This window comes from Miniopterus schreibersii, assembly GCF_964146895.1.
Source record: "Miniopterus schreibersii genome assembly, chromosome: 16".
Classification (NCBI taxonomy): domain Eukaryota; kingdom Metazoa; phylum Chordata; class Mammalia; order Chiroptera; family Miniopteridae; genus Miniopterus; species Miniopterus schreibersii.
The window spans coordinates 4,171,119-4,193,322 of NC_138116.1; the positions used below are offsets into that span (position 1 = coordinate 4,171,119).

The window sequence follows — 22,204 nt, forward strand, 5'->3', positions numbered from 1 at the left end:
TGCCCAAGGTCACAAAGCTAGAATGCAAGAGCTGAAGTCTGCGCTGTAGCCGTCGGATTTCTAGGTCATGTTCTCTCCTCCGCAGAGCTGCCTCACGTGACAAAGTCAATTGGTCTCTGGCCCCACCTCCTTTCCCGAGGGTACTGGTGTCCCTCCCTTAATCACTCACACCCCACAGTGAGACCTTCAGGCTAACCGCCCATCAGCATCCTCTCCAGGAAACAGAGGTCAAAGGCGCCCCTGAGCCCAGGAGGATGAGGTCAGCCCATTACCGGGCTGGTGCAGATGCTAAATAATTCATGGGCTGTTGTGAGCAAGGCCTGCAGCTTCCTGCGGGGCTCCGAGTGCAGACAGCAGACAGGAAGCAGTCTGGTCACCAGCACCTGGGCCTGACCCAGCACGCCCCTGGGGCTGGATTAAGTGACTAGTCTCGGTGAGAATGGGTTTGAGGGCTGACAGACACTTACTAGCTGCATGGCCACAGGCAAGTCACTTAAACTGTTTCTTGCTCTTATGTGAGCTGTGAGGGTCCCTGAACAAGTGTGGGAACCACATGTGTAATCCAAATACTGGGGGTGGCACTTGGCAGGTCCTCCAGACCCAGGGGAGGTGTTGAGCATCCCCTGGCCCCAGTACAGCTTCCTGGGAACCCAGCATTTCACCCAGCAATGCCCACCCCCCTGCCCCCAGCATGCCAGGCAGCAGCAGGACTACAACAAAGGTCCCCCTCTCCTGCCCCATCCCTACATTCCCAGGCCTCGTGTGTTGCGTGGGTGAGGGAGCACTGCTCTGGGGCTGGGCTGGTTTGGGAGGCCTGGTTTCCTCTCTTAGAATAAATTCCCAATCAAGAAAAAAGTTACATGGAATCAAACATCCTTTCCTGGTCTAGACCGCAAGGAGAGTTAAAAAATATATATTATTAATAAAGCCCAGAAAAATTCTTAATGAACACACAGGTATCCAGTGGTAGTAATTCCTCGAAAACAGAGAGTAAGGTCACTTAATTCCGAGCAGTATGAAGTCCAAACTTGGAGCCGGAGTTTGACGGAGTGGGTGTGAGACTCACCCAGGTGCTGGCCTGCGCTCACCTGCAGCAGGCTCTGGTCTCTTCTGGTTTTCTTCCCGTCAAGTCTTGTTTGTGATGCAGCTGGACCACTTCTCTACCTTCCCCACTTGGCCAAGGGCCAGGGTATCAGGGGAGACCTGGATCCGGGCAGACCTGCTCCTTTTAGGAGCCCGTCCCTCACCAAGCCTCCATGCAGGCCTCCAGGGACTCGGACTATGAACAAACCCACATTCACTGCAGGCCGCTACCTGTGGCCACTTGGCGCTGCAAAGGACTCACGTGATACTATCACCTCGAAAAGCAGGGTAGTCCCTTTGTTCACCGTAAGGGATCTTCGGGCCACTAACCTAGATCAAGAGACATCTGAGGTGCACAGAGCTCTCCCCTTCCCTCCCGTCAGAGGGAAGTTATACGCCATTCCTGGACCTGAGCAACCCAGTACAGCAGATGGGGGGGGGGGCGCAGGTCATGCTGGGTGTACAGTCCCACTCACATCTCCAGGGCCTGTTCACCCAGTGCAGCTCTGGAGAAATACTCCAGGGGCGAAGGCACAGGCTGCTGGAAGCAGAAGGGTAGCCCTCAGCGGTGGGACTGACTACAGGGTGATGTTGGGCACAACCCAACCCCCCTCCGATGCTCCTGTCCTTGCCATGATCATGGCACCCAGAGGTGATGCTGGGGTAAGAACTGAGCTTCGGGGGCACACTTGGGGTGACAGCCCTGGGAAGAGCCAGCTCTGTCTGGGACCAGAGGGCAGGACAAAGCCAGGGAGACAGTGCTACCGAGAAGCTGTGCACATCTCCATCTTTGGTGCCAGCATCATGCAGGTCCCGTGGATGTCCCCCACTTCCACAGGTGGTGTCATCGAGGTGGCCAAGGTGAGGTAGAAACCTTTTTCCTGCCCGTCAGAAAATGGCACAATGTTCAGTCCCGAATGCATTTATCTAAGGGGCCTCCCCAGGTCCCACAGGTCTGTCCCAGAAGAGGCCTGGACCCCAGTCCACGTGGTCCAGGACGGTCGTCTGGTCCCTGAGAATGCAGCCCCAATCCCCATCTTGTGCTCAGTGGGGCCCAGTTCACCAAAGGTGGGGTCATGTGCAGAGGGGCACAGAGTGTGGCACCACAGAGGCTCAGGGCCAGGGCCCTCAGGCCATGAAGAGGCGCAGTGTTGGTCCAGGCCTTGAATGAGCCCTGCCCCAGCTTGTGGCCTTCCATGGTCCATTCAGGTGGTGGCAAATGTCCAGATGAGAAGGGCAAGGGCCAACCTCTGCCATGGCATGACTCCAAAGACTCACAGAGCTTCACCTTGATTCACCTGGGCGCAGGGTGAGGCAAGCTGAGTTGGACACCCAAAGGATGGTCAGGGAGGCCCACAGAGTGAAGACAGGGGCATCTGGGGGTGGCCGCTTGGAGAGCCACGGTAAGAGGACACAGGGGCTGTGACGTGGGGGGAGGGTGTTGCGAGGGGGATGGAGGCAGACTGGTCTGCAGACAGCTCCTGTGGCCTCAGTCACTTGGGTACAAGGAGAGGCTGGGCAGGGCAGGTAGGGGGTAGACTAGAGCCCCAGCCATGAGCCTCGGGGTTTCACAGGGCCCCCCCACTTGATCCATTGCTCCACATTGATGGCCTCCGGGCCCTCCCAGCTCCAATGACAAAGGTGGGAAAGTGCTGGGCCCTGCCCCAGCCAAGACACAGAGGAATGACATCAGGGCGACGTGCAGTCCGGGGAGCAGGGCGTCTACCATCGCGTTTTATTTTGCAGGGACTGAGCCTAAATTAACCAGAAAGAACAACAGTCAAAGGGGACTCCACTGCTGGGGGCCCAAGGGCTGGTTTATACTAAAAAAAGGCGAGGGTGTCCCCAGGGGCTGGTGCAATCCGACATAGAAGGAAAGGCTTAGTGAAGTTTCACTTTCCTCTTCTGGCCACCGTTCTCTCCCTCCCAACATTACTTTTTTTCCTACAACCAGTGTCAGAAAATAGCTGCTGGCTAGTTGGGGAGGAACATTCCCAAGCCTGGGAGGGGCGGGCTTGGCAGCCCCCTCACTAGGCCTTGAGCCAGTGTCCAAGGGTCAGGACACCACGGCTTGTTTGCACCCAGGCCACTGGGGCCCGCTGGCTATCCCAGGGCATCTGGAAGCCAGGGTCCCAAGAAAACCTGGCTGGTCTTGGTGAGGCCGTGTCTACGGGCCATGTAGACTCTCTGGGTCAGTTTACTGACCTGTCATAGGGGACAGGGGAGCTACACCCCTAACCTTCCCCCAAGGCCCCATCTAGCCCTAAAATGGTCCAGTTCTGGGATCTGGACTCTGGAAAGAATACTGTCCTGCCCACCTTTTGGGGCAGCCACGAGGATGGCAATGAGCTGGTGTGGAGAGAGACTTTGCCTTGGAGGACTGAGCAAACTGGCATTTTAATAATTCCTGCCCAGGAGTGAAACCAACCAGGGGGCTCGACCCTTTCCTGCTTTGTAAATCGACCTGAGAGCACAGCACAGAGTGAGCCTCCACCTCGTTCCCTGAAGGATCTGAACCACCATCCCCACCGAGAGGCTGAAGGTGTCCCACCTTCCCTCACATACACCCTCTGCAGAAATGCCTGCTGGCTGGGCTGCTTCCATGCTTGGTCCCCACATGTGGCCAGTGGAGGGGGTCCCAGAAGAAAGCTGCCTGATTCCAAACAAGCTCGGATGTTGGACTAGCCCCTAGACAGAAGCTGGCCTAGAAGTTCACTGTGATCCCACAGGACAGGGACACACAGGCTGTGCTGAAGGACCCTTCCCTGGGCGAGGGGTGTCAGCTACCTCCCTGCACGGAAGGAGAACCCGCAGCAGCTTTCCCTCGAGCTGGGTTTGGAGGGAGAAGGGGGAAGGAACCATCCGCAGGCTGGGGAGGTGCAGTTCATGGGACACCAAGAGCTGGGGCAGAAACGACATTCCAGAGGAAGGGTTAACAAAGCAGAAATGTTTATTAGGCACCTGTTCCTCACAGAGGAGCAAGACCCAGGACAGGGAGCGCCTGTGAAATCTCTCGAGGTTGCAGGAGTTTCTCCAAAGATTCTGGAGAATGTGGGTGCTCAGAGACCACCCTCCCCCATGAAGAACACTATTTGGCTGGAGCGTGACCACTGGAGGTAACCCCAGTATGAAGCTGGGGCTGGCTCCTCGACTCCACAAACACTGGGGAGTGGGTAGGGGCACCTAGGACACCCACCTAAACCCTGGCCATCAGGGAGGGCCTCACAGCTGAGGCATGAGCTGCCCTGAGCCATGGAGGCGGAGCGGGGAGCAAGAGAGCCCGGGGCTAGTGGGCAGTCCCTGGCCCAGGCCAGGTCCCCAGCGTGCTCCCCACATCTGCCTGCCACCTCCTGGCGCCAACTCAGTCCCACACGTAGGGGTTTCTAAAGACCTGAGAGTTCTTGTCATCTTTTGGCTGTGTGGCTGCCTGGTGGCTCTGTACTGCGTACATGTCTTCAGCCCGCAGGGTTGAGTTGGCACTGCCCATCACATGGCTGTTGGCAGTGGCCCGTGGCAGGATGACATCATAAGGTCCCTCGGACTGGAAGAAAGAGCAGGCAGTCTCACAGCCAGGTTCCCCCAGCCCAGGCGCACAAACACATGGCTTCCTGCAGGGCGGAGCCTGCCAGCTCCATCGCCCCCGCCAGGTCCCAGAGTGAGGCTGGGACAATGACTCCACCTCTGGAAATGGAGGGGCCAATCTCTGACCTCTAGCCCTTTATTTCACCAGGCAGAGGGCCAGGCCTCTGGGCCTGCGAATAAGGCCCCAAGGATGCTCCCGGACTTCGCTCCATTGGCCTTTTCAGAAGGAGCCTCTTCTCAAGTCCCCTCCTGTTCCTCAAACCTCGAGCTCAATGGACAGTGAACCACTCAGAGCGGCTGTCACCTGTCCAGAGCTCCCAGCCTCCCTTCCTCCAAGACTTTTACCTGAGACCCCCATTGGCCCTACAACGCCCAACAGCACCCTAGCTGCTAGCATGCCTGGCCAAGGACATGCTTGCGTCAAGCCCTAGATGTGCCCATATATTTCTCAGCTAAAAGTCTGGGCTGGCCTGTCTGATTGGAGACTTAAACTCCCAATGCTTTTGGGTTTGAAAATTGTAAGGTTTGGAGACTTCAAACCCAAATCTGCTGCCTAGAACATGGTTCAAGCTGCAGCGGTCCTGCTCTTGAGTGGCAAGACACAGCTGAGGGATGCAGAGGATCCTGAGGGCCCCAGCTCCCAGCCCGGAGAGAGGGTAAACTCCTGGCCCAACCTGCCTTATCCCAAGGGAAAGAGCTGCCGCCAAACCCCTACAGCTCCAGAGCCCACGCCGCCCACCTGGTGGTCTCTGGCTGCCCCTCCCCTGGCAGCCCCTGGAACATTTCCATGGGTGTCCATGGGTGTTCTCAAACCTGGGAGGGCATCAGGTTCACCTGGGCTATTTAAGCCACACCTACACCTAGTGATGGGTAGGTGGAGAGGGAGGAAGCCCTGATCAACAGTGTTTGCAGGTTTCTATAGGTAGTTACTCCCATCATGGCAGATTCTAAGTTACCAAGGTGATGTCACTGGAGAGATGCTAACCACTGGATTCATCACAGCATTGGCCCCACCCAACCTGCATTTTTAGCAAGATCCCAGGTGATGGTAATGCTGGAGGTCTGGGGACCGCATTTTGAGAATCACTGTTTTTGTCCAGATCCCACCACCCCCTGGGAGTGAGGGGTGACAAGCATGGAGCACCTTGGGTGGCTGGGGCCCAGCAGGCTCAGCTCATGTTTGGGAGACTCCTTTGCCCATCTTGGCTCCTGATGGCCGCAGGTTCAGGCTTAGGGAGAAGGGCTGGGGTTGGAAGTTTCAGGGATCTTAGCTTCACCCTGCCTCAGGGCTCCCAGCAGGAGGGGGTGAGAACACCACCCTGCTGACCTCCCTCCTTCCTGTTCCCAGCATCCTGCCAAGGCGGGTCACTGACCTCTCCCCACAGCGTCTGCCAGCCAGGAGGAGGAACATATACGGAGCAAGTGAATCTAACCCACTGTCTTCCTGTTCCCACCCCCTCCCCGGGCTAATGGAGCATCTGGTTCCCAGAACCCAGGGGAGGTGTGAGGTTGAGAGCCGCTGCCTGCTGGCGGGGGGGGGGGAGCCTCTCCTGAGACAGCTGTGGCTGAAGTGTAAATACCCAGACCTGCTACTTGGTCCCGTCCCTTTGGAGCCACCAAGGAGGACACCCAGCGGGCTGAGGCCCTCCTCTGTCCCTCCCTAAGCTTCTGAGGGTGAGGCTGGTAGCTCCCACCAGCTCAAAGAGCCCATTCAGCCCTGGCTGGGTTGGCTCAGTTGGTTGGGAATCACCGAAAGGTTGCTAGTTCGATTCCCGGTCAGGGCACATGCTCGGGCTGCGGCCTCCAGCTCAGGTAGGGACGGTGCAGGAGGCAGCTGACTGATGTTTCGCTCTCATATTCATGATTCTTTCTCTCTCCCTCTCCCTTCTCTCTCTCTAAAAATCAATAAAATGTCTTTAAAAAAAAAAAAAGGAGCCCGTTCAGCGTTCTCCACAGCACGCAGCCCCAGTTTACTGTGTGACACCCAATGACATGGGGCGGGCAGGTCCCCCCGAAACATAACTGAAGGCAGTGGATACATCAACTCTAGGAAAAGGGCACCAGGAGCCGGGGCTCTGGGTTTCCCGAGGCTAACGCACCGAATGGAGACACCTGCCTTCTCCCACCACCTGCACCTCACCCCGCACCAGCCGCACGGGTCCTCCGCCTGCCCACTGAGGCTGGGCTCTGTGCCTTTCAGCAGGGTCATGGGGACTTGAGGACACCACTCACCGGGCCTTTGTGCATCAGGGCCATCTCGGTGGGCTGGTACACACTGGTCAGCAGCTGTCCGTTGTACCCACTGTATGGTGACACTGGTCTCTTGGCTGCAAGGAAACGAGAGGTTTAAAGGCTGGGTTCTCAGCTCCCTTTCCCAACTGAGAGCAGGGCTCCCCGGAGGCAGGGAGAGGGGGCTAGGCTTCCAGGGGTAACATCTAACCCAGGAGGGAGCCTGGCGAGGGGTGGCCAGCTCGGGGGTGAGGCTGTAGGTGGGGGGGACCCTCTGGAACCCACACCCCTTTGCTTGGATGCATGGGGAGCATGGCGCTGCTTGCCTTCCCCCTTGGACTTTCCTGCAGTGTGGGGACCCCCCTTCATCCGTCAGTTGAGAAAAACACTCCTGTCAGCAACCTTCACATCCCCACCCGCCCTCCAGGGCCAGAGGCCACGAGGGGCACCTGGGCCTCCGGCTGCCTTCCAAGAGGGCCTCCGGCTGCGGCCGCCCCCGCGCGGGCCAGCTGCCAGGCGCTGGGGTAAATACAGCAGCGGCCCACGGCCCAGGCTCCAGGGCAGAGCTGGGTGCGACTCCCCACGACCCGGAGCCCCCCAGGGGGGCTGGAGGCACATCCTGTCCCGAGGCCCCTGGGCCGGCCTCCAGGACTATTTCCAGCTCCGGGATACTTCCCCACAGCTCGCCTCCCGTGAGCCGCTTTCCCGACCCGCTCCACCCCTGGGCACTCCCAGGGTGTCTAAGGAAGGCTGCTGACCAACCCAACCGCGGCCAGGCGTGGGCGGGCAGGCACAGCGGATGTCTGTCTGTCTGTCTGTCTCTGTCTGCCGCAGGCTGATGGCCCTGCAGCTCCGAGGGACCACAACTGTACAGTGCTTCTAAGCGCCGGGCTCACGCGATGGATTTTTTATTAGGGGGGAAAAGTAAAGGAAAAGAAACCCTCACAGCTCCAGAACTGTTTGCCCCGAGAGGACAACGGCAGGGAACATTCGCCCCGACAAACACACACGCCACCGGGGAGGAGGGGAGCGGGGCGGCTGAAGCTCCCCAACACTTATCCATAAGCCCCTCTCTCCCGCCTGTCTCATCAATTTCCGCACCCCCAGCCCAGGTAACTCTGCTGGCCCCTCTGTGCGAGCCAGGAGCCACCTGGGGGGCAGGACGAAGGTCGCTCCTTTCCCCAAAGTGGAGCTTATGGGGATCTCGGTTGGTAGAGAAGAGGCAGGGAATTCGTTCTCTGATTCTGGAACTCCCCGGCTCTGACACTGACCTCTGGCAGGGACCCCAGAGTTGGCACTGACAATCAGGCAGGTAAAGGCTTAATAAGCCCCCAAACATCTTGATCAGCACAGTCTGGGGGTGCAGGTAGGGCTCAGACGAACCTCCGGGTTCCTGGCCATGTCAGATGAAGGGGCTGTAGCCAGCCAGTGAAGAAAGCATGCAATATGCACGCACAAGGACATATCCTGAGAGGTTCAGCTCCTGGCACACAGCAGGTGCTCAATAAATGCTAGTGGTCCTCACAGTTTACAAACGCTAGAGAAAGACTCCTTCCTTCGGGAGCTGGAAGCTCATCTGGACAAGTCTCCCAGAGAACGGGCTACCCACTCCTGCTTCCCAAGCTGCTCCCTGGGGATGGGGGGGTGTTAGGGGGGATCTTGGCACAGGCTTCAAAGGCTTCACTCCCCTTCCTGCCCCTTCCACCCCCAGCCCCACCACGGAGAGCTGGGCTCGGCCAGGAAAGCCTGTCCATTTAACAGAGAGCCTGTGCAGCAGCTCGGGGCCAAGCGGGCTGGATAGTGGGGGTGCTTTAGATTGGAATGTGGCATGAGTGCTTTTATTAAAAAGGAAAAATTAGCCCTAGCAGATCTTGCTCAGTGGTTAGAGCATCAGCCTGTGGAGTGAAGGGTCAAGGGTTCGATTCCCAGTGAAGAGCACGTATGTTGGCTGCATGCTCGATCCCTAGCCCCGGTTGGGGTACTTGCGGGAGGCAACCAATCGATGTGTCTCTCTGACACTGATGTTTCTGTCTCTTTCTCTCTGTCTCTCCCTCCCTTCCACTCTCTCTAAAGAAATCAATGGAAAAAATACCCTCAGGTGAGAATTAACCAAAAAAGAAAAGAAAAAGTTAACTGCAAAGACTTTTAAAGGAAACTAAGATGACCAGGGATGTGCACATAATAGAAAATCAAGTTTTGGAAGGATGATTATAATAATAAAGTAATAGTAACGTGCACAGCTAACAGCTAATATTCCGAGAGCACCTTCCGAGCACCAGGCACTTGCCTTAGCTCATCCTCACCAGGATCCTGAGGCAGGATCCATTTTCATCCCCATTTTACAAAGGAGGAAACTGAGGCATGTGGAGATCAAATACCAGTCCACAGTCAGCTGTGGGGATGGGACAGCAAGGACCAGGGTAGAACTGGGGTAACAGCTGGGAGAAATCTTGTTTCCTCTGTAATGCTAGGGATTTTACGGTGAAATTATGTTCATGAATTACATGACTATAATAAAAAAAAAAATGTCCAAAAATGGAATTTAGGGATGTTAACGAAAACACTACGGGTCGCTGCTGGAGACCAGCCCCCTGTCCCACCCTAAAGGACCGGGAAGAAGGGGGGCGCCCCGCGGCCTACCTGCGGCCGGCTCGTCCAAGGAAAACGCCTTGTTTTCCACAAACATGCTCTGGCCCTTCTGCTCTTTCAGGATGGTCTCGTAGCCCACGCCCCGGGTGGGGTACAGGTCTCCCTGGTAGCTCTGCTCCGGGCTGGCCTTGGTCACCTGGGACACCTCAGGGATGACATAAAAGAGCACAAAGGCCCAGGCGTTGGCGGCGAGGGCGATGGCCAGCGTGGGGTCGTCCCAGGCGGGCCTGCTGCGCTGCCGGTTGCCGTAGGTGTACATGACAATCCACACCACCCAGACGGCGATGGACGTGGCCGTGGTGAGCAGCACGAACACGCCGTGCTTCCGCCAGCGCCGGAAGCGGCCGCACAGGGCGGGCCAGGCGCCCGCGAAGGCGCCCAGCAGCAGCAGCATGACGTAGATGAGGGCCATGACGAAGTCGGCGTTGGCGATGTGGCACGGGGAGGGCGCCGGGCCCGGGGCGCTGCCGTTGGCCGGGGGCCCGTCCTCGCCCGCGCCCCGCAGCAGCGTGAGGATGAGCCACTCGGTGTTGATGATCACCTCCACCAGCGTGAGCAGCAGGGCGGCGGCGAACACGGCCCAGCCCGGGGGCGCGCGGTTCTTCCGGGCCAGGGCGTTGAGGGCGAAGACGTGGGCCACCAGGCAGGAGAAGCACACGGCGAACAGGACCCCAAAGAGGAACCGCCGAGAGGCGCAGGTGGCGAAGTCCGGCTTCACCACGCAGGCAAACACGAGGCAGAAGAGGCCCAGGGTCCCCAGCAGGAAGAACACCTGGGTCCCCAAAAGGCTCCGCTTCTTGGTGTCCTGCACAAAGGGGAGGCTGGCCACGAGGATGATGGTGAGGACAAAAGTGGTGACCACACCGGCCCCAGCCACTGCCTCCAAGATGATGCCCCAGGCCCCAGATCGGTCACACAGGTTATAGTAGAGGGGGTTGAGGTCGGGGCTGCAGCCAGGGGGCGCACGGTTCTGGGCCTGCGCCCCCGGGAACAGGAAGAGCAGCAGCCCCAGGCAGGTCAGCGAGGCTCCGTGGGTGGCCATCCTGGCTCCCAGGCCGGGCTCCCGCTGGGTCCCTGAAGACAGAGGGAGAAAAGGCAAAATCAGTCCTCCGAGGTCAGGCTCTGACACTGATGCTGCACCGGGGCAGACAGGGCAAGTTGATCTTGAGATTGTCCCCCTGGGCTTCAGAATCCTTCTGAACACAGAACTCCTGGGAAGCAAATCAGCTCACCAGAGAGGCAAATGACATGAAGCCCATTTGCTGTCCCTGTTCCTGTTCCTGTTCAGAGAAGTGGGAGAAACTGTCATTGAATTTTCAAGTCCCACTTCCCCCCTCAATCATAACCTGGGTCCAAATATTCCCTGAGCTCTTGCAGCCGGGGGTGGGTGGGGGGGCGGTTTATGAGAAAGTCAAAAGCAAGCATGCCACCCATTTAGCACTTCCTTTCTTGTTCTGGGACCTCCCAGAGTTCAATAGGAGAGACACCATGCCCGTAAACTCTGTCCATGCGATGCCTAAGTCCGTGGTGAATCAGCCCTAAGTTCATTCGTTCCATCCTTCATTCATCCAACAAGTATTCAACAAGCCCGTGACAGGCATAACTTGCAGCCATAAAAAAACAAAGAACTGAAAAGTTGTATTTATCAGCTCTTCCCCCTGACTTCCCCCACCACTCCCCTCTCTCCAGCCCTTCACTTTCCCACTGTTAGTGCCAAGGCTTCTCTCTTCAGAATCCAAAGTTTCTTTGTCTAGTTCAATTGCAGCAGAATCAGGACAAAATCATTTCCCAGCTAGGGAGTTAACGACTTAATGCAAAATTCTCTGATGATGCATTAACATTTTAAAAGCAGGAACCAGGCAAGGGCTATGCAAAACCCAAAGGAATGAACCTATAATGGAGAATTTTAAAGCATGGTAGCTAAAAGCAAGAAAAATGTCTTTTATTCACACCAGCAAGCTAACTTATTACTCTAGCTACTCATTCGACCAGTCCCGGACCAGCAGCTTTACCAAAGGAAGCCAAACTCCTGCTCTCAACTGCAACTGGATTTTTACTGTATGAAGTGGAGATAAAGAATGTGGAGGTTAAGAGAAATTAAACACCAAGTCCCTGAGTTTTCCAATCAAAGGCTTGGAGAACAGAAAATTTAAATGCTCTAAAATGTAAGTTATAAATTCCAAAATTCTACGACATGCAGGCACTCCACATTTAAATCATTCCATATGTTCAAATAACTAGTGATAACCCGGCCTCTTCCTCTCATCTCTTGGGCCCAGGAACTCTCCAGAAAGACACCAATCAAGCTTTCCTGGGCCGATAGTGATCACTAGTGGCTGGCAGGGGAATGGCATGATCCAACTGGATCCTCCCCACCACCTCTCTTCCCTTTTGGGGGCGGGGGAAGAGGGAGAGTTTACACAGTTTACCCCCTTATGTCTTTACCATTCCTGGTTACTTAATTTCTGACAGGCAAACAAAAATCCTAAATCTCAGTTGATATAAACTGTCTCTCCATAATTAAATGGAAAGACACTAAGTGAGGAAAAAGAAAACTCATAAACTAAGTGAAACTGACAATGAAGACCATCAGTTTTCAACATCCTTTAAGATATCCTACATGCCCCTTAAAAATATTGTAGGTGTCTCTGCCTTCTCAGCCACCTCCTCATGTTTCAATTAAGCTTGCTTTTCCCATTAACTTTTTTTTTAGTAAATCATTTTTTTCAATTACAGTTGACATACAACATTGTTAATTTCAGCTGTACAACATAGTGGTTCGACATTTATACACCTTAGGAAGTGATCACCCGTCAACTCTTAATAAATTAACATTCTATGTGAATTTTACTATTGTTTTCCTAAATAACTGGCACTGTAACATGGCTAGTTTCTCCTGGCTTCCAATGGAAAAGCATGTTTCTCCCGCATTGTGAATTAAATCAGCTTTTGCAGGGGACTTTGTGTAACTGTAGATCAATAAAGCACACACTGTATTTACACTGTTGGAACAAGAAGAGAGTCCGGAAGGGCTAATGGGTGAGCAGAAACACTAAACCACTCCAGGAGGTAATTTACGATGTCATGCTATAGGATCCTAAGCACTTGGCACCATCTTGGGCTTCTTGGGCTCACAGCAAAGCAGCCAGAACTTAGGGTACAGTTGGGAGACGTGGAACTGAACCCTGAGAATGGCCTCCCGGCATCTGCACATTTTCATGTGCTTCTCATCCCACCTGCCTCTTCCCGCCCCGGTTTAGAACAGGCCATTATTCCAATCTGCAAATACGGACTGTGCGCCTAGGGGGCCAAGGCCCAGTCCTCAGAGCTTTGGAAAATGCAAAGAGGAACAAAGAGTCCCATGACTTGATAGTATTTAAAAACCTAATAGGAGACGGATCATTTGAGATCTTGCGACTGTCAGATTGGCTCAAATAAACTCTTGGGAAAATTAAAAAATCCTTTCCAAAGTATCGAAGGACTGGTTGGATGTGGGGGGGAAGGACGCTAAGCTTATGCTGCAAGCTCAAGTCTGGTAACAGCCACGTTGTCATAAAACACCAAGCGGGTCTCATTTAGCCCTGCGACCCTTATATATCACTCCTCCTTGACCCACCTTGCTGAGATCCACACCTGCCTGTACCCCACTGGGACCCAGCAACGCACAGGCACTTGGACCAGACCATACCCTTCAAGTCTCACCATGGTCGGCCTCACCAACACGGGTACTTCCAAGGAAGGAAACAGGGATGTGTCCCCTCCTTCCCCAGCCAGGCAACATGCTGCCCTGAACCTTACCGGCCCCCGGTAAGACAAACCATTCCCACCCTGATAGGCCTCATTTCTCCGATTCCCTGGTAAATGGAAGGGTGAGGGGAGAGACAAGAATACACGGACTCAGGTGGGAAAATTGGGCCAGATGGACCTGGCTCTTGCCCACTGCCTAGGACAGCCACCCTGGGAGCCAGCAGGAGACTTAGTGAAGGTAACTCCGAAGAGTTTGACCTCTAGGAGTCCAGATTCAGCCAGTCAGTTGATGTCACCTTTTAAGATGGCGAAAGGACTTCAATGACATGAACCCAGCTCTGCCTGGAGACCCTGCACTTCTAGGCTGAGTCTTCTGAGAGCCAAACGTTAGAATCATGTGTGCACATGTCTCCCCTCCCAGGCTCTAAGGTCTGAGGGCAGCGAACAAGATACATCCCCTTGCCTTGAACACAGTAGGCATCTGAAAATCATTCACTGGACGGACTCAGGGCCCACTTCTCCCACCCCAGCTGCCCCCTTCATTTGGAGTCACATCTTCTCCATTAAGGTTCTCAGTGGGACCAAGGAGGGGACCCTCCTTTCTGCCTCACGAGTTTCCCCCACACCATGGCTGCAACCGAGCCCCAGCCTCAGATTATTTTCTGGGCAAAAGGGCTCTTTTGCTTCACCCCCCTGCAATCAGCCACATAAATATTTTTCATCACCTCTGAAACCAGTCTCTCCCCAGGCTCAGCTGCTCAGCCCAATCCAGTTCCAGAATCCCATTCTGCCCTTTTTCCCTCTTGGGGAAGCAGACAGGCCCCGGGAGTGCCAGTGGGTTCAAGGCCCAGCCTGCCCAGACTGGCTTCACCCAGCAAGAACGAGGCAGCCCGGCCAGCTCCCTTTTTCAGAGCAACGACTTCTTCCCCTTCGCCCCCAATCCACACAGAAGCCTGAGAGCTCTCCTGAGCGAGACCCTGGGCTTCACGCTGCTGCCCGGATCTGTCTCCCAGGCTCAGGAGTACAGAGAGATACAGACCCCGGCCAGGTTACCTTCAAGGGTTCAGTGACCCTTGAGAGCTCCCTCCCAGAGGCACCTAGGCTCACCCAGGAATGCCAGGGCGCATCCTTCCTCCCCCTGTCCGCCACCACTCCGCAGCCTGTCCAGCCGGTCAGGAGATGGATGGACCCACTGACAGGCCTCCCACCTCCTCCCCTTCTCCCATCCATCTCATCTCCCTCCGCTCCCAGCGGGAGAAGCCTGTGCCTCTGAGGAGCTACCTCAGTGCCCAGGTGTGTGCGGTGGGGGGTGGGAAGCAGGCTTCCTGGGTCCCCAGCTTAGACCTCCACACGGGTGCGCATTTGGGCCCAAATTCCCTGAGCACTCTGAAACTTGGAAGTCCCCAATCCAAAGATCTGCTCTGGAAATGTCACTCTGGAATGTGCCCCACCCCCAACAGCACTCCCTCCCCCCCAGCCACATATTAAGGCTCAAGAGGGAGGGGGGTGGACGACTCCAGGAGTAAACACCCAATTTCCACATATTCTGGTCCCTGTGCTTAAGGCTCGAGACTGTGGAATTCCAGAATTCCTAAGTGACTGGGTTTTCCTGGGTGTAAAACTGCCGGCCTGTGGGGACAGAGGGGGCTACTCAACTCCTGAGGCTGGAAAGGGCCCTGGACAAGCCATTGAGGGGGGAGGGAAGGGATCTAGAAGCCACACGGCCAGAAGTAGAGGCTCTTTGACGGATTCCAAACTCCACGCAGGAAGACTGAGTGCTCCCCTCTTCACTCCCCTCCCCGCCTCCCCCGGGGGTCTACACCGACGCTCCTCCGAACCTCGGAACAGAAGGAGCAGGGCGGCCAGCCTCTCCCCCCATTTCCTCTGGCCACAGAAACCTGCCTCCCCGCGCACCGTAGTGGGCAGCGGAAAGGACAGCCGCCCACAAGTCGCTATGGACGGTGGACTCGCACAGAGGCGGCGGAGTTGGAGGGGGCGCGCCTTGGAGACCCCAGTTGTGGAGTTCTCCCCCGCCCCCCCACTCGGAGCCTCCGCGCCGGGGTTCCCCCGCCCCCCGTCCCCAGCAGGGGCTGGTTTGGAAAGTTTCCGCGACCCGGCGGAGTTGGAGCGGCGTGGCCCGCGCCCGGTCCCCTGCCCAGCTCCACTCCCCGCCTGCCCGAGCCGAGCCGAGCCGAGGGGAGGGCAGGGAGGGAGGCGGCTGCCCTTACCTGGGACGCGCCGCCCGCCCGGCTCCGGCGCGGGGTTTGGGGCCAACTCCAGCCCAGGCGCGGCGCGGGCGGGGTGGGAGGGACTCGGCGCAGGGCGCGGGGCCAGGCCCGGCCCTGGCCTAGGGTGGCTGCGCGCGGGCTGGGCTGGGGCTGGGGCGCGGGGGCCTGCCTCTCCTGGACTGCGGCTGAGCCGGCCGAGCTCGGTCGTCGCTCTCACGCTGGCCTCTCCCCGGGCTCGGCTCCTTTCTCTCGGCGACGGTGGGCCGGCGCCTGCATCACCGTGACATCACCTCCATTCAGGCGCTTATCGGGCGACCGCAGCTCCAGGTATGCGCAATCGGTTTACACTGTAACAAAGCCCGCCCAGCCCTCCCCCTGCGACTCACCTCCAGGCTCCGGCGAGGCGCACTTTCCGGCCCGGGAGGGAGTTGGGAGTTTCTGGCAGAGCTTGCCAGTGGGTTGTTGCTGTTTACTGCCACGCCCCCGCACGCGGGCGCGCGCACTCACTCTCACGCGCGCTCACTTTCTGGACTCGGCTTTCTCTGCAGAAAGCGGTTTGGGGGTGCAGCCCAGCGCACCTCGCGGGAGGGCTCTCCCTCCCCGCAGGTATCCGCGCGCGCTCACACACACGCGCGCGCGGGGGCCACAGTGGTGCGTCTGTCCGTGGTGGAAACCTAGCCTTGGTCACCTTCGTCCTGGGTCTCCCGTGAGACACCCTCCGGACACAGCTCGCTGCTCAGGGCTGGAGCGAGAACACCCTCAGACACAAAGTCCGCCTTTGTCACGCCTTCTGCGCCCCCTCCCCTCGCTTGCACACGTGGACACACCACACACCGTGTCCGCCTCTTGCATGCCCGGCTCTTCCCCAACACCGGGCCACCAAGCGTGCGTGGGAAACCACTGTGCGCGCCCCTAATACGATGGGCCGAGCTCAGAACCACTCGGGACCTCGGGAGCCAACTTCGCCCCGAACCCGACTAACCCGCGCCTGGGTTTCCAGGGAGCAGCCCAGACTCTGGCCAACTCTGAGCGCTCGCTCCGCTCCCCGCGCCCCGGTTCCCTGTTCCGACTTGTCCTAATTAGCCACCGTGCTGCTGTTCCCCGAGGTACAGTGTTTATCCCGGCCCGGGGGGCTGAGCTGCGGGCGCTTCGGCCCTAACTCCGAGTCCTGTCCTTCCCATCGCCCGGGGACTTTTCCACGAGTTCGGGTGCGCTCGGCCCTCTCCACGCCCCACCTCCACTCCCTGCTCCGAGGCGGATCAGCGGGTTGCCACGCTTTTCCCTCCAGGAATCCGCAGAAAGGGGGACGGCAGAACTGAGGCAGCGAATCCAGGCTGGGGCCTCCCCGGGCCAGCGAACAAGAGGAGATTTTCCGGTGTCCGGCCTCCCCCCGGGGCTGCGGGCTCCGCGCGAGGTGGGCAGAGCTGGCCCGAGCGCCCCGCGGGGCCTAGTTAGCGCTCGCGGGAGGCCCAGGGGGCCGCGGCGCACCGGGAGGGGCGAGGTTGTGGGGCCTGGCCGGGGCCCAGGGGGCACGGAGGGAGGGCCGGGCGCTGGGCCTCCGGGGGGCGAGTTGCCTGGGGGATCGCCAGAGGCGCGCGGTCGGAGCCTGCGGGTGGCGGGGCGTGTTTGCTCCGCCTGGGGGGCGGGGGCGGGGAGGAACGTGCGCAGCGGGGGAGGAGGGGTGGCAGCTGGTCACGGGCTGGGGGGGGGGGCAAGGTGGGGGGAGGGGTGCCTCCCGGGCTGTTTGTTTGTGTGCCTCTATCTATGACAACCAGGAGTCTAGCTCCGTGAATCACCCCCAGCTGCCGGAGCGATAAACCTCAGGGGCGCCTCCCCTCGCGCACCGGCTCCTCGGGCTCCGGGAGGGCACGTTCGCTGGGCGGCCCGAGCCGGCGGTGGGGCCCCGGTTTTCTAGAACCCGGCCTCCCTTTCTGCGCCCTGCCCTCGCCCGCTGCACTGGGAAATGAAGATTGAATTGTTTCAGTTCTTTGAAATATGAAGCGGAGGAGCGCAATTCTACCGAGTTGTGCCTTTGGTCTCCCTGCTTTAACTCCACCCCTCACCCCCCCCCCCCCGCCCCGACTCAGGGACACCTCCCATCACCCAAGCGAGGGGGTGCGGAGCTGGTAAGGTCCAGGCAGCTGGGTGCCCACCATGAAAGAGTGAGCAGCCGGTCTGACCCGAGTGAGACGGAGAAGTCACCGGCCTAGAGCTGTGGTTTCAATAAACAAGGCTAAGACCTGGGAAATCAGTTTGCTGGGAGGGGTCACTTCCTGAAAGGGGTGGGGGAAATGGTCTTGGGGGGCTGGGACGTGGTCTGAGACCTCAGGGAGACACTGATGAATTGTGGATCCGTCTCAATGTGCTTTCAAGTTTTGAGGAACCCTTCACCCTATGGAGACCTCTCCCAAGAATCAAGTCTTCCCCTACACTCCAGGCCCAGGCAGGGGGAAGGTTGGGGTATTGGGTGCCTGGCCACCCACCGTGAGTCACTTGGACAGAGGCCCCGCTGGTAGCCTTTGAGCTCTGCCCTGCGCCAGCCCTGTGTGGTAGACAGATAGCAGTGCAAATGTAGGGCAGCTTTCTGAAAACTGTTTTCTTTTCTTCCCACCTCGCTCTGGAACTGGATCTGCCTTCAAAACAAAGCCAGGCCCTGGGGCAGATGACCTGGGCCCCAGGATCCCTGGTGCCCTCTGCTTTATTTTGCTGGGGCCTGTGCTACCTGAGAGGTGGGGAGACTGGAGGTGGAGATGCTGAGAGACTCACCCCCCACGCACCCCTGTGAGTCAGAAGCAGTGGGTGCTGCTGGTCACAGGGGACCTGGAGTGGCTAAAAGGGAGGTTCTATGGGAGGTGCTATTGCCTTCCAAGACTCCAACTATATATATATCTGTGCCCCCAAATGCCCTTCACCCACTATAATAACCCATAAGCATATAAGCCTTATAAACTCCCGTTTCACTGAAAAAAAATAACACTTTGAGAAGTGGTCCCACATGGGTCCTGCCCACTCACTGTTCAGAGGGATCCTGGATTGATGAATTGTAGAGGGGTGTCAGTCTACTCCCCTCCCCAATATGGTGCTGGAGTCCCTGCTGGCCCACTGAAACCACCTTTATTCATTAGAAGACTCCCTTCTGGGACCTGAAACAGTCTAGGGTACTGACAAGGCCCAGGGGTCAGGAGCAGCTCTGTCATCTGCCAGCTGTGTGACCTGGGCAAGTTACGTCATCTCTCTGAGCCCCTTTCCTCTACCATAAAACTGGTACGCCCCCCCCCCCAATCTTGCTGTAAAATCCACATGAAGCTGTGTCTAGAATGTTCCTCAGACAGCCTGGCACTTACAGATGCTCGGTGGTCAGCCTCTCTGTTCCTTAGTTCTGTCAGTTAAAAAGGCCTGACAGTTTCTAACCCAAACTTATAGAAGCTGCTTCACCATTCTTCTGATCCTGCTTTACTATTGTCAGAGTAGCCTTGCCATGCATGCTCTGGGCCTTCGCCTCTCTGTTCCTCTTCTTCCAACATCATTTCCCTCCCACCCCCCAAAATTTCTTGGACCAAAAATTTTAAAAATATGCCCTGCCTCAGCCCCAGTGGCCCTCCTCTGCAAAGCTGTCCTCAACTTCCCCAGAAAGAACCATGTGAGCTGCCCTGTCGACCCACAGCCTGTTCTGCATTTGTTTATTTATCATTGATCCCAGTGTATCTTAATCAGCCTTCTAAATTATTGCCTCCCCAATTAGACTGTGCCCTTCTCAAGAGCAGGGACATGTCTCACATCTTGTTGTGCCTGGCGTCTGGCCCAGAGCCTGGCACGTGGCAGATCCATTGTTCTATGGTCCAAACAATGGCAGCAGGAGTTGATACAGCCCCTGGAGGGTGACCCATTGCTGATTACCCCTCACACCAGTGGCCTCGAAATCGGTGCAGCACCCACCCGCACCTGCCCTGGCCACCAGCACCAGGCCTTCCTGGGATGCACACAAGCCCCAGTGCCTGTTGGAGAAGTGGCCTCCCTGGGCCAGCAGAGCCCTGCATTCAGAGTCCAGAGTAGGGGCCTTGCTTGGGGCCCTGGAGGGGCAGGCCTGGAGTGCAGTGGCTCCGTAGAGGGACTTCCCTTTTACCTGGGGAGCAGGAGTCCTGGAGTGCAGTTCCAGGTTGCAGAATCTTTGGGGAGGGGGGACATTCCCCCCTCAGCAGGAGGCCCACTCGCCAGGGGGTGGAGCGCCCTTGGTCAGGCAGTCTGGGCCCAGTGGAGTGAAAATAGTTCCCTGCTGAGCTGAGGGTGGGGCTCTTGGCTCCCTGACAGGTAGGTGCCTGGAATCTCTGGTAAACAGATTTTGCATTCGCCCTCTGCTTGCCCCCGTATTAACTGGTTACTGCCCAGGCTGCTGTGTCTGGCTATGCATTCTTTTCTCTTGGGCTCCTGGGACTACCTGCTTGGAGCAGCAGGTGCCACCTGGTTTTTCGAGAGGACCCAGGTACCAAGATGGCCCCTTAACAGGCAGGAAGCCAAAGGGCAGGGGGCAAGTGAGTTAAATACTCATTCGCCACCACTGGCTGCCCATGGACCATTTCTCTGGAAATGTACCCAGAAGTGGGCCTTGGGCGGAGCCCACTGGAATGTCACCAGATGCTGAGCCCATCCACCCCACCCCCCATCCATGGCTCAGTGACCACTGACCAACCCCTGTGAAGGAGAAGGCTGGATTTTCTGAGCTGCCCGGGTCTGGACAGCCTCCACCAGCAGACGGAGTGAATCTAGGAACCAGGGTCGAAGCTGAGGGTCCAGGATTTAGGCCCCACAGCTCACCTACCCCTTCTAAAGAAAAAAAATGTTCAAACAGTGCAGCATGTAGGCCCCTTACCTTCAGGTAGAGTGTTAGCCCAGATCTGAGGACATTTCAGGGGTGGGCGTACCTCCTACCGCACCTCTAGCCCTGCAAACCCCCATGCATTGTGGGACGTTTCTGACGTCGCTGGCTACCGCCGCCTTTAAGTGAAAAGACCAGACTCCCTCGCCCGGCATTCAAGGTCCCTGCAACCTGCACTCACGCTGGGCTCCGGCCTCATCTCTCTTCTCTTCCTCGCAAGAAGTGGCCACTCCAGCCCGAGAGGACAACTCTGAGTCAGGCCATCGCACTTGCCTTCCTGTGGCTTCACTCCTGTTACCCCCACTCTCAATCCAGGACGCTCTCCCCTTTCGGCCTCTCTGAGTCAGTTCCCCTTTAAAACCCTCTGCTCCTCCCAGGAGCTTTTGCTGGTGACCCCACCCCATAGCCTTCGTCTCCCTCTGCTCTGCAAGAGCCCCCTCCCAGCTCTACTCTGCACTGCTATTTACAACTTGTGCATAGATGTCTGGCCTCCTTACTTCCACGGAGGATAGACTAGATGTTATGCTAACCCTTCCCTGCAGCTCTTATGATAGTGCTTTATGCAAAAAAAGTGGCCAGTGGGATGACTGGCCGAGGACTGAGAGGCCATCAGCCTTCTGTAAGGGGAAGGAAGGGTCTAAGCTTGGCCTTGCGGCTGTCCTGAGCCCTGATGGCCTCTGGCTCCCAGAATCTCAGGACAAGAAGTCCGGAGCAACGCTGGCTGGTCTGATAATGCAATGCCCACAATAGCTTACCTCTGCAGAGCACTGTTCAATTTTCATTGTGTCTTTTTCATATATTTGATCTTTACAACCCAATGAGTTCAATTAGGCAGATATTCTTATCTCCATTTTACATGTTTACAAACTGAGGTTTGTAAAGGCGGAGTGACTCACCGTGGGTTAGAGCCCATTTGTTTGAACTCCGCTGGACTTGCACGTCACTGCGCTATGCCCCAAAGGGCTTGCTCATCTCTGGCGTAGCTCTTACGTGTCCGGCCTTCTTAATGTTTGTTTAGGTACAAGTCTTATGTCCCCATAGGCTCTTTGAGGGAAAGATGTGTACACAATCTACCTTTGTGTGCCCTTGGTGCCTTGCCCATAGTAGGGCCTCAATAAATATCTGCAAGGGGATAAATAGATGAAGGATCTGTGCAAGAGGACGTTGGCAACAGAGCAGACCAGGTGTCAAGCAGGCAACCTCCCTTCTCAGCTATGTCCCTTCTCCCAGCAAGCCCTTCACCTTCAGAGCCAGCCCTAAGACAACGCCCTGGCGGGGCTGTGTGTCCCCCTCTCTGCCCCCCCCCCCCCAGCCTCTGGCCCCTGTGGTCCAGTCCTCTCTGCACACTCTGCAGCCTGCCCCCCCCCCCCAGGGGCACTCAACCCTCCACCTGCCTTGCGGACACCAGCATAGCTCACTCCACAGCATTTGGAAGACCCACCCCCTCGCCTGGGATTTGAGGGTGCCCTTGACTCTCAAACGTAGCCAGGACCCCGAGGTGATGGGGGAGAGCCAGGGTGCCACGAGAGCCCAACATGCCCACACTCACCAGAGATGGCGCCTCAGGCAGGACAGGCCGGGCCAGCTGGCTGCTGGGCGGCGTCCCGGCCCAGCTGTTCCCCGAGGCTGGGGGCTGAGGCCCTCGCCGGAAGCCCAGCTGCAGAGCCACCCGAGCTGCCGGGAACCGCGTGCTATTCTGGGACTCTGCACTCCGGACGCCAGGCAGCAGCTGAAATCTTAGCCCCTTCGGTTTCCACGCTGGCCTCCTCTCTGATGACAAGGCGGAGTTCATCTTCAGCTAAGTTCAGAACCG

General features: G+C 57.3%; 1 protein-coding gene across 3 annotated transcripts; it reads right to left on the reverse strand.

Annotated features, from left to right (window-relative positions):
• Window positions 1-882: 882 nt before the first annotated feature.
• GPRC5C (G protein-coupled receptor class C group 5 member C) lies at window positions 883-16,988 on the reverse strand. 3 transcript variants are annotated; one of them, XM_081161777.1, is made up of 5 exons: window positions 15,905-16,248; window positions 9,535-10,617; window positions 6,898-6,992; window positions 4,475-4,624; window positions 883-2,838 (listed from the first exon to the last, which is right to left on the reverse strand). In XM_081161777.1, exons 2-5 carry the CDS (start codon window positions 10,583-10,585, stop codon window positions 2,806-2,808), a joined length of 1,329 nt encoding a protein of 442 aa, XP_081017903.1. In that variant the 5' UTR covers window positions 10,586-10,617; window positions 15,905-16,248; the 3' UTR covers window positions 883-2,805. The 3 variants fall into 3 exon arrangements, with proteins under 3 accessions (XP_081017903.1, XP_081017901.1, XP_081017902.1); XM_081161775.1 differs by lacking the exon at window positions 15,905-16,248 and adding an exon at window positions 15,519-15,603 and having other exon boundaries at window positions 893-2,838; XM_081161776.1 differs by lacking the exon at window positions 883-2,838 and having other exon boundaries at window positions 4,016-4,624; window positions 15,905-16,988.
• Between the last annotated feature and the right edge of the window lie 5,216 nt (window positions 16,989-22,204).

Excerpts from the sequence above, each read along its gene's own strand:
- GPRC5C (XM_081161777.1), bottom strand. The coding sequence starts at position 10,585 with ATGGCCACCCACGGAGCCTCGCTGACCTGCCTGGGGCTGCTGCTCTTC. Across the intron at positions 6,993-9,534 it reads CTTGGACGAGCCGGCCGCAG|CCAAGAGACCAGTGTCACCA; the intron begins GTAGGCCGCGGG and ends GTTTCCTTGCAG. Across the intron at positions 4,625-6,897 it reads CCCTGATGCACAAAGGCCCG|TCCGAGGGACCTTATGATGT; the intron begins GTGAGTGGTGTC and ends TCTTTCTTCCAG.